Consider the following 12,007-nt stretch of genomic DNA (forward strand, 5'->3'; position numbering starts at 1 on the left):
TTTCAGGACAAAGCCTCTGTGTGATTCATCACATTGACTTATTTCCTGTGTTTCCTTGATGTCTTTTGTCTTATAGGACAGGCTCCAATAGACATCCCTCCAGACAACCCCAGACATTTTGGGCAAGGTGGCTTCTTTTCCACTCTCTGTTGGCAAGGTACTTCCAAGCATTTCTTCCAAGTTACATGGTTAGGTGGTTAAGTTACGTGGTTCTTCTATATATAAAGAGGATTAGTCCTCAAAGCAGCCTGAAGTAAAGCAGCATTTAGAAGTCATCCATCCAGGGTCTTCCTTGTTTCACATTCTTCCTGCTCATTCCTTTTCCAAATCAGGAGCTTCCCTACTTTGAACTCCATGGATGCTCTTAGATTGATGCAAAAGGCCATTTTAAGCTGAACTTTATCTTTTCTGTCTATGCAGTGTTTTGGATCACATCTTTCCTGGATTTATGAATAATCATGATATTTTCTAGAATGTCCCTTTACACTGCTGACACACAAAGAAATTAAGAAAGGACTCTATCTCCTGCCCTTAAAAATGTAAAATCTGGCACACCACTCCACCCACCCCACCCAGGGCTGTAACCACTAGCAGGGCAGAGGTGAGCTTCCCCTGGTACAGGGAAGGCAAACACTTTGCCTACATATCTCTGCTACTTGCTTTAACAACCTTGGCAGAAATTGGGCTCGATCACAGTATCCTTTTTTGCCAAACCTGGAGATGTGTTTAGAATCCTTCCCGATGTGACACTTCAGACTGCTACCATTAGTAGACTAGCATTGGCATTCTGATCTATACCCATTCGCCATCCTTGTTTTAGAGTTTGCTGAGGTTAACTGCCAAGTTCAATCTAGAATTCCATAGTAAGGACTTTCTTAAGAAAAGGGTAGGAAACTGGCTTTGGTGATAATGTACTTAAAATCCTCTTGATTGACTTTCCTTTGCCATGTAAACATAAGACAGTATTCCCATTGCCTACACAGAGTTTTCCATGTTTGATAAAAAAATTATTCATAGCATTCCTTTGAATCAAAGGCTTGCTTTCAGAATTTTCTACTGAGAAATGGGACCAATAACATTTAAAAAATTGGAAAACTCAGTGAAATCTAGGTAACAGGTAGATTTCCCAGCCCCCTCTTAGTTTCACCTGTATCTTTCTTCCTCACATAAGGGCTTTTAAGAAAACTTTACTTTTACTCTCCACTGCTATTTTAGTAAGTAATTTAGAAATCATTCTTACCAGGCTATAAAATAGGTTAAGCACACATGCACAATCTTTTATCTGAACCCCGCAGAGCCAGATGGGTTTAGGAATGCAGAATTTTTTGCAAGTTAGAAAGATGATACGGTACATAAACTGCATATTGCTTAGCACCCCCAGTGGCATCTCAGACAACGTGTTATCAAACACGTTAACATGTCTGTAGTGAAACATAACTCATAACCCTGAGTGAAATCAGTGAAGACTATAAATAACTTTCATGTCAGTCCCAGTCAGATTTTTCCACCAATTTAGGGAAAGCTTTCCTTTTTCATAGCTTTTCGCATTTCAGAACTGGGGATGAGGGGTGTGGATCTGTACTTGATTTGGAACGTGGATCCATCTGACAGTAAGTAACAAAGTTCGAAAGAGGGATCTGTTTCAAGGAGGGCCTGGAAAGTCACTCACCAGCCTCTCCATTCCTTCCCCAGAAGAGGCCCCATTTTATGCTGAAAGTATCTCCTCCTAGGTTGGTGTAAGGACCATCCTAAGCAGAGCCATTCCCTCTATTCACTTATTAGGTGTGGGCTTCACTTCTGCTCCAGACTGTGGGAGAAAGACCTCACTTTTGGCTGCAGGCCACATGGAGAAGAAAAAGACAGTGAGAGGAGGCAGCAAAGGACTAGGAGATAATGTTTTTTTCAAAGCACCTAGCATAGTGCTGGGAAAAAGAAGAAGATGATGATGATAGTAGTAATTTTAAAAAATAATAAAAACCACTTAAGTACTACTTACTATTGATCTGAGCACTTTCCATATATCATCTCATGTAATTTTCACAATAGCCAATGTGAGCTAGGTTCTACTTATTACTCCCATTTTGCTGAGGAGAAAACCAAGGTACAGAGAAGTAAAGTCACTTTCTCAGTGTCACAGAGCCAGTAAGTAGCAGAGATGAGATTCAAACTCAGGCTGATTCTAGAGTTCTTGCTCTTCACTTCTATGCTATACTGCCTCTCAGATGCTCAGCAAGTAGTAATTGAATGTAATGTGAAATACATCCAAGTTTTCCGTTGGTAAGGGTCTAAAAGCATTGTGTTTTTTCAGGCTGCTCTTTCTCCCTTTCTGAAGTTATGTACATAGACCGTAACAAAAAGCAATAATGCTGTGGCTGGTAAGTAACTGTTTCCTGGCATAACGGCCTTCCTTAGATCAGAAATCGGAGAAATCATTCTGTGAGGAAGACCACGCTGCCCTGGTGAATCAGGAAAGCGAGCAGTCGGATGATGAACTTCTGACCCTTTCCAGCCCACATGGCAATGCCAATGGCGACAAACCTCACGGAGCCAGGAAGCCCAGCAAAAAGCAGCAGGAGCCAGCTGCCCCTCCACCCCCTGAGGACGTGGACCTTCTGGGTCTAGAAGGGTCTGCAGTGAGTAAGAACTTCTCTTCACCGGCGGCCCCTCCCACCAATTCCGAACTTCTGAGTGACCTGTTTGGGGGTGGAGGTGCAGCCGGCCCTGCCCGGGCTGGACAGTCAGGGGTGGACGACGTGTTTCATCCGAGCGGACCTACATCTACCCAGTCAACACCGCGCCGGTCCACCACCTCCACCTCCGCGTCTCCAACACTGAGAGTAGGAGAAGGTAATTTTTTTTCATGTTGCGCTGTACCTCTCAGTGTTGAATTATAACTTTTGGGCCAAGCAGGTGGAATCAAACTTTCCTAATAATCTAGACTTCTCTGATCTCCCTAGTAGTCCCCAAAAGGTCTATATCTTCATCTCAATGGGGACCACAAGAGGAAACAGAAATATTGTCCATCTTGGTAGGACAGTCTAAGAATGAATATTTGAGCTTGTCACCCTTACTTTAATTTTTTTTTTTCAGGGCTTCAGTCCCTGAGCTGCTTTAGTTATTTCTGCTCGGAGATGTAGATTGATGAATTGTTGATAATAATAACAGGTACTGTTTGTGGGCTGCTTACTATTTGCCAAACATGGAATTTGACACTAACCATGAATTCAATCTTTATAAAAACACAGTACATAGGTGCTATTATCTCCATTTTATAGTTGAGGAAATAGAGGCTTAGTGTCAAATTAGTAGCATACTTTTATACAGCTAGTCCTAGGGTCCAAAACCAGGCCATTTGACTCCAGAGCTTTCCCGTAATGCCTTCCTGGAATTGTAGTTTTCTGAGTACACTTTGGCTGTGCAGAGAAGTACTTGCTTACTTCAAGATATATTTAAGGGGCTGCTACCAGCAGCACAGCTGGTGGAGCAGAGCATTTGGTGCCCCATGAGGCTCAGTCAGCTTCACTCTGCTCATTGCCACAGACTCAACCCTTTCTGTGACTGGTCATCCACAATTCTTTAACATTCACAAGACAGTAGAGTTGGGTAAACAGAGGTCCATTATAGCTTCTAAAGAACTCGCTGCCCTTGTTATCATCACCCATTAACCAAGATGACATCACATTAGGAAAAGTAAAGAGGAATGTCTCAACTCTCCAGGCATGCGGTAACCTTTAGGAACTTTCTTTCCCAGGATCATCCTTCACTTCTCAGAAGGCTTTGGGTTGGTCTTGATTTATGGTGGTTCAACTGGAGGCATTCTTTACATGAGTGAGTTTCAGAATCATGGACTGTAGATGCTGAGGCTCAAGTTCCTACATTAGTTATTGATGGAGCCACAGTGTGAAGCCAGGTGCCCTGAATCCCAGGCTATTTCCTCTATCCTTCAGCAGTTCTTACTCACCAAACTGAACAAAAGCTCTGTCAGGAAAAGAAGTCCCCAGGATCCAAGATAGCATAGTACTCAATGGTCACGTTTTTAAGACCATGTGCCTTATGTGACTTTCAGTGATTTAATTCATCATAGTCCCAGGCAGATAGTTATGTTCCAGAGTCAGATCTAGAGGGGGCCTTTCAGACATTAGTTAAATCTGTGCCTCAGGTTATAGACAGTGAAATTGAGGCCAGCTGTATTAATTGACTTGTCAAAGGATACACAGCTGATTAGTGCCAATCCAGATCTGGAACTCAGGTATTCTGTCCTCCAAGAGGAAGTAGAAAGAACACTGAGTCCAGAGTTAAAGGCTTGGATTTGAATGTCTGGACTGACACTTACCTATTTGTGTAGGCTTATTAAAAAACCTTAATCTTCTTAGCTGTAAAATGGGGAAATACTTACCTATCAGCATTGTTGTACAGACTAAATTTTAGCTCTTGTCTTGTGTTGGGAAGTTCACTTTTAGTTATTAGAGAATGTTGCTAATTTAACATAAGTTGATATTAAAAGTATGCCAAGTAATAGTGAGAAGATTTTAGCATCCTCTACTGGTTGACTTCAAACTTAGGTGTAGAAGAATTCACCCAATGTCCTCTTACAGTTACTCTATAAATCTCAGTATTCTCATTTTATAGAAGGGATAAAATTTTGTAAGTATTAAATGAGGTAAGGGATATACATCATGTAACGGAGTGCCTGATATATCATTGATTCATTGCTGCTACACAAGGCTCATCTGCTGCCCAGCAGATATTAGGAGAGCATTATGCCAATGAAGTCATAGCTGAACACATATTAAATCATATATCCTACCTGGGTTTTGAGAGTGGAATTTATTCGTTAACTTGTTTGATTCTAGTTGTCTATTCCTAGAATAGTTCACTCTCACTCCAGGAAACTGTCAGCCCATTAGCTTGATACTTACAAATTAGGAAGTGACATCTTACTACAGGGAGCTAAATGGAATTTTGTCCCTTGACCAATAATGAGAAATTAAAGCCCAATTATATACATGCCCCTCTGCGTGGTTTTCATCACATTCACTTCACACCTGTGAGGAATGTGAGATGCCTTTGGGAAATTCCTGGAATTTGGAATCAGAAAACTTGAACATGAGTCCAGCCTTATTATTTGCTTGACATTGGGCAAGAAACTTGGCTCTCTGAACCTCAGTTTTGTTGTCTGTGGAATGAAGATAATATCGCTTCTCTCTGACAGGGAGATATTAAGGATCAGCTGAGGTATTCTTTATGAGAGACAACGGTAAACCCTGAAGAAATGATACAGTATTAATATTATTGCATTTTTGCTAGAAACCTCAGCTGCCACTTTTTTCTAGTATCCTTGGTTCATTCACAAACTTTTTCTCATTTCACTACATCTGCATCTAGTTTCTGGCAAGTTGTTGACAGGCAATGTTTCAGAAATATTTTAGTTTCACAGGACAAGGTATGATAAGAGTTCAGTTTTTGTCACGCTCAGTTTCTTCCCTTTTTAACTTTCCGTCAGCCAGAGACCACTAAGAACACAAACAAAACTAAATAAAACCTGGTCAATGAGGTTTTCTATTGTTCACCTTAATAGCAGGGCCCCCCGCCTGGTTTTGGTCCGCAAATTCACTGAATATGAGCACAGTTCATTCATTGGGTATCTCCTATGGTCCAGGCATTGTTTCACCACTCATCTATTAGTCTGTAAGCTTGGCTGACTTATTTTATGTTATTAAGACGCCCGAAGGCCCAAGGGGCCCATGCTTATAGGGTTGATGGTTCATCTAACAGGTAAATCCAGAGTTCTCCTTTGTCCACAAAGAAGGGATTATTCATGTGTGGTCAGAAATCCTTGGGATCCATTGTTAACCCTGGAGGAAGTGATAAGGATAGGATGGGTCTGTGGAACAGCCTGTGAGGCAGGCAGCATCCTGATTTTCCAAGTATTTGGCCTACAGCCTTGTAAGAGTGACGGCTCTTCAGTAGTTGTTGAATGGGTGAACTCATAGGACAAAGAAATGCCTTTCTCCTGTTGTTTTCTAGGTGCCACCTTTGACCCATTCGGAGCACCTTCTAAACCATCAGGTCAAGATTTGCTGGGCTCTTTTCTGAACACAGCCAGTGCTTCCAGTGACCCCTTTCTTCAGCCTACGAGAAGTCCTTCACCTACAGTGCATGGTAAGGAAGTATTTTACATTGTGTTCAGTGGAGCATGGTTTTCCACAGATAGCAGGAGGTGCTCAGATATAAAAGCACCCTGTAGGTGGGGTTCTTTTGGAAAGCTACATAATGCATCTCTCTTTTGAAAATTAACAATTCACATTAACATATTAAAAGCTCTGAGATATTTTACAGTAAAGAAGTCTACTTAACTTTGTTTTACTCAGCTTTCCTAAAATTTAATTTGGAATTTTTTTTTTTTTTTTTTACATTAGAGCTACATGCACAGAATTATAGGGCACCATTACTTGTAGCACATATCTTTATTTTATGTACTATTAAGAAAGAAAAAAAAACCACTGCCACTTTTAGTTGATTGGAAGATGCATACTAGTTGAAGTCTTTGAAATGTGAAGAAATGAGTCCTAGGTTAATAAAATGTGATATGATGAGCATTTCACAAAATTAGTATTCCACAGAACAGTTTAGAATATAATATCCTGGTATATTAGACTAGTTCTAATATGAAGCCATTAACCACATGTGGCTGTTGAGCACTTGAGATGTGGCCAGTCTGATTTGAAATGCACTCTAAGTGTAAAGTGCATACCAGATTTCAAAACTCAGTACAAAAAAAGTAGAATATCTTATTAATATTTTTATATTGGTCAGTTGATATAATTTTTTGAATATATTGGGTTAAATAAAATATTTTGTTAAAATTAATTTTACTAGTGTCTTTTTACCTTTCTTAATGTCACTACTAGAAAAGTTTTAAATTACACATGGCCCACATTATATTTCTATGTTAGAGACTTAGGTTGTGTAGAAAGAATCGTAATCACATCCATTTGTAAGAGCGAAAAGGTGTCACTTAGGTAACACTGATTAAAACCAAAGCTCTTCAGTGAAGGACAGATGACTTTGAGCTGGAAAACTGAAGCTCATTCCTGATGTTGAAGGATATTGAACATCATTGGCCCCAACCAAGAGGACGATGTATTTGTTGTTGAAGGCACCCTGAGTCCCCTTGGAGAATGCAGTCCAGTCATGAGCTTGACTTCATGGAAGCCATGCAAATGCAAAAGGAAGATGAGTTGTGCAACACTGGTCAAACCGTAACGACCGAAAAGGAGAAAGCAGTCCAAGAACAACCTTTATGGGTGATTTCCTGTTGGTCTTAAATCTCAAACTATTTGAAGTGGGTCCACAGGACAACATACGAGAAATTCACCTTTGACCTTTGAGTAGTGCCCACTTAAAAGAATCTCCTGATTGGAAGTTGGCTACCCTGAGAGGAAAGACGCAGGCAGATAGGTTAAACCTGTTGTTTTTGTTCACTTATTTAAAGTGTAGGTTACGTCATTGCTCAAAATCTCTGTGTCTCAATCAGCATGGAAGCCAAAGTCCTTGCAATGGCCTATGTAGGCCCTTTGTGCTCTAGCACCCAGGGCTGTGACCTCCTTTCCCATTCTCTCCCTCTTGCTCACTCCATTCCAGCCACACTGGCCTCTCTGTTGTTGCACTGGGTGTCCCCTCTTCCCCAGACATCGGCATAGCTAATTCCTTCACCTCTTTGATCTTTACTCAGCTGTCACCTTCTCGATGGGGTTTACTCTGCCCCATTTCACATTAAAACCCATCCTCCTGCTCCTACTCTGCATTTTCCTTTCCATTGTACTTGCCAACTTTAATATACTCAATAATTTACTTATGTGTTGTTTATTCTTGTTGTCTTTCTCTCCCCACTAGAACATGAGCTCACAAAGACAGGGGTTTTTGTTTGTTTTGTTTATGAATGTTTCTGTAGTGCCTAGAAGAGTTATTGGCACACGGTAGGTTTTATCTGTCTGTCTTTCCATATAATATATAAATATAAAATGAATTGTAACTTTTTCCTATCTAAGTCTCTTTGATGCATAATGATAATGTTAATAAGGTTATACATTTTCCTGACTTTAATACTTTGAATTTACTGTTTTCATGTGAGTACTACCTTTTATGTCCCATGGGTATGGATGTTCATACTTTGGCATGGCAGTAGTGGACTCAGTTCTCTCTTGTGAGCATGTTAGAAAATGTTTATAACTCAGTTTCAGACAGTTAGCACTCCTTCGTTTTGTGGCTACACTTCTTATTTTGATCTGTGCCATGCTACTGAGTGAAAGAATTTTCCACCATCCTTGATGAGAAGGGAATTACTCCACTGTTAGTGGGTCAGTTGCATCCTCTTCATATACAGGTGAGGCTCAGATGTCATGTTGGGAGGTCAGATTGCCCACCTTGGATTTCTACAAGGCACCATCAATCTCTTCTGAAAATCAAGAAATATTGCCTTTGAGTTTTACAAATATTTATTGAATATCTACTCTGAAGAGAATAATCATTTGGGGCACAATTTGAGAAGAAAAACTAAACAAGTAACCATAATAAAAGGCAAAATAGAAGTTTAAAATATTGGGTAATTACTGTTTCATTTGTTTATTCCTTTCTCTCCAACAGATTTTAAGTTTCTTAAGGAGAGGTACTGTGTCCTTAAGCTCTCTGTTCTCTAGTGTGGTGCCTTACGTGTGGTAGGTGGTAAGGATTTGAGGGTTTGATTAGTAATAAGGTTGAAGTACTCATTCCTAGTTCTGCATCCTAGTTAGATGTAAGACTAAGGTCAGAGTTTACAGGAAATCAAAGAGCAAATGTTAGTAAAATTGTCTAATTTCCACCTCAGTTTTCATGGATTACTATGGAAAAAGGGAAGGGAGAACTAAAAGGGAAGAACTGTTATTTTTGATAATGGCATGTTCTATTTAACTCGATGATGGGAAGGTACACAATGTCTTGGTTCGTACTAAGCAAACAAAACAGGTAAATGTAAGGCTTGGTAAGGCTGATCTTCGTCCTTTGATGATCCTTTTGGTGGTGGTGGTGGAGTGTGTGTTGTATCTTAAATCCTACTTGCAAAGTTATTTTAGTATTTGTGTTGTACTCACTGATTTAATGAACAGAACCTAGAAGAGTCTTAGAAATTCTGTCTTATGGCATCCTATTTCTTATTTGAATTTTATAGATGTAGAAAAAAACTTACTCTACCAGTGTGTACTCCTCTAATATATCCTATTCTCTTTAGCTGAACATTTCTTTTAAATTCTACATTTGGAGCTTCGAGAGGGGTCAGAATGATCTATTTTGAAGTTGCAGTGAGTTTGTTTTGAGTGACAGTATATACATACCTGACACCAGCATGGTGGATGGTATCTAGTCAGTCCCCAGTACATGTTCTGGTTGACTCATCATTCTCCATTCATGTCACAGCAGAGGAGAAAATAAAATTTCAGTTCTAAGTTGCCCGTGCCTCTCGTACACTTGTTAATGCCAATTCAAGGCAAATTGAGTTTAAGTTTCATTTCACTATTTTTAATTGCCAGCTGACTTTGTGTTAAGTGTAGAGATGGGACACACAAAGATGAATAAGATAATTTTCTGCCTTCAAGAAACTCACAGTTTATTGGAGACAGACATATGCACGGTTATAATTCAAAACGTAGTTATGAGGTAAAATAAAAGTGAGCCAAAGAAGGAACAGAGACAAACAGTATATGGCTTCTACCGGTGCTCATGTAAGTAACCATAGATGAAGGCACAAAATAGCAATGTTGCAGAATGTGGGGAGAGCTCAGAGGGGGAATTGAATCACCTGGGACCCGGACAGGTCATGAGGCCTCGTGAGAGGGAGAGCATTTTCCTGTGTGAATTCAGAAAAGTGGATTCTGAGCTATGTTGTCCTGATTCTTTTTCTTCTCCTCATTTGCAGCTTCTAGTACACCTGCTGTGAACATTCAGCCAGATGTTTCAGGAGGTTGGGACTGGAATACTAAACCAGGTAATGGTCAGCAGATTAATTTTGTGCACATTTAACCGGTTGCTGAAGCATAATCCTTTACCCAGGATGAAGTGAGTACTTACACCGAATGTTAAGCCCACCTATGAAAGTTCCTAAAGGCTCACAGTCTGGCGGAGCTTTTCACATTGCCCTTGATGGCATGGTTGTGCTGCATGTTATATGGTATTTAACTTGTCTAAGTCTCATTTGCTAAATGCCTTGACAATAAATTGAGTTAGACAAATCTGGGTTTATATCTAACTCAACCGTTTAGAAGCTCTTGGATTTTTTACAAGTCTTAACTTCAGTTTTCTTATCTGTAAAATGAGGTTCCTAATTCTTGTTCCACACAGTTAAGTGAAATAACTTATGTGAGATTTTCTGGCATAGAGTAGGTGTTGCATAATCTGAATGGTTTTCTTTCTTCACAAAGGACTTGTTTTCGGGCTGGATTTGTCTGTAATAAATAAATTCTCTTTCTGATGGCTAGTATCGTATTTCTTGAGAGCTGTCTTGCGTGATTGTGTTCCTGATGCTGTGCAAGTTACACATGCACACACACACTATATGTTTATCACAGAACCTTCTAAAGCAGTTGCTGTTTCTTTATCTAACCAATGAGAAAATATTGAAGTTAAGCAACATGCCAAAGGTCACTCAGCTAGGAAGTGGCAGAACCAGAATTCAGGCCTGACTCAAAATCCCATAGGTAAGAATGAAGTCAGGTGACATGTGAGATAAACGCTAGACATAATAGTTTGCAGGGATGGCCAGGAAATGACGTATGCTTTCTCTGTTCCCTGTTTCTGCTCCAGGCCGCTACTCACTTAAGTCAGGGAAATAAGTCTAGCAACTTCTAACACATTTGCAAACCCTGTCCTAATTTGCCTTTAGAGACAAGGTGAGCAGTAGCTCTGGATTTCTGAATTTCAGAATTCAGCCTTGGACAACTAACTTATTTTCAATGACCTTATTATTTTTTTCAGGAGGTTTTGGAATGGGAAGCAAGTCAGCTGCCACCAGCCCAACAGGCTCGTTGCATGGTACTCCCACCCATCAAAACAAGCCCCAGACTCTGGATCCTTTTGCCGACCTTGGGACATTAGGTATAAATGTAGCAGGTTAAGATATAAATAACGTTTACTTATGGCTACCAAGCCTCAAATCTAAATCTTTGGTGTTAAAATAAGCTGGTATTGTTACCTAGGATCTAAAATCATGTGTATTTTTAAGCTATACTCTAAAACCTGAGATTGACTTTTAAAAAAAGGAAACAGGCTTCAAATATTGGGTTGGAACTAACCCCTATTAATCTGTTTCTCTAATGACTAATTTTGAAGTAGTAGCATAAATAAAGTTAGAACATCCAGGAGCATCTGACAATAGAGTTTGGCTGCAGCAAAAGTAATGAATGTGTAGAGAAGCACTGAGACATGAGGCTGGTCAGATAGATTTGTGCCATGTAGAGCCAGCTGTGCATAGGCCTTACTGTGAAGTTGCTGGTGAGATCCTCATGCTGTAAACCTCTTCTCTCCATTGGTGACAGTACTCTCGGGTCAGTTTCTAAAATTCCATACAGAAAATAGACTCTCTTTATAGTATATCCAAACTGTTTTTCATCATATGTTAATTATTGTTAAGAAATAAGTGTTTCATGAGGAAGTAATTTTGGAAACACGGGGTTCGGTGGATTTGGGTCACTGCAGAAACTTCTGAGAATCAGTGCTCGTGGTGATGCTTCCCAATAGGGGATTACAGTGTGCAGGGTTCTCAAGCTATTTCACCAAGGAACCTTTCTTCAAGGAGTAGTTCATTGGACTAGTGTGTTCTGAAACCTTTTCTTCCTCCTTTTCCTTCCTTCTCTGGGCAGTACAGAGTTGTTAAATAAGGGTGGGGCAAAGTGAGAGAGTGGCATGGACATATATACACTACCAAACGTAAAACAGATAGCTAGTGGGAAGCAACCGCATAGCACAGGGAGATCAGCTC

General features: G+C 40.1%; 1 protein-coding gene across 1 annotated transcript in view; it reads left to right on the top strand.

Annotated features, from left to right (window-relative positions):
* Positions 1-12,007, top strand: part of DNAJC6 (DnaJ heat shock protein family (Hsp40) member C6) — a 151,281-nt gene that overhangs the window by 126,188 nt on the left and 13,086 nt on the right. Inside the window, exons 11-15 of the mRNA XM_059899197.1 lie at positions 77-157; positions 2,413-2,847; positions 6,028-6,162; positions 9,950-10,018; positions 11,005-11,124. Coding sequence (XP_059755180.1) covers positions 77-157; positions 2,413-2,847; positions 6,028-6,162; positions 9,950-10,018; positions 11,005-11,124 — 840 coding nt within the window. The remainder of the gene's footprint in view (positions 1-76; positions 158-2,412; positions 2,848-6,027; positions 6,163-9,949; positions 10,019-11,004; positions 11,125-12,007) is intronic.

The sequence above is a fragment of the Balaenoptera ricei genome, chromosome 1, assembly GCF_028023285.1.
Source record: "Balaenoptera ricei isolate mBalRic1 chromosome 1, mBalRic1.hap2, whole genome shotgun sequence".
Taxonomy (NCBI): Eukaryota; Metazoa; Chordata; class Mammalia; order Artiodactyla; family Balaenopteridae; genus Balaenoptera; species Balaenoptera ricei.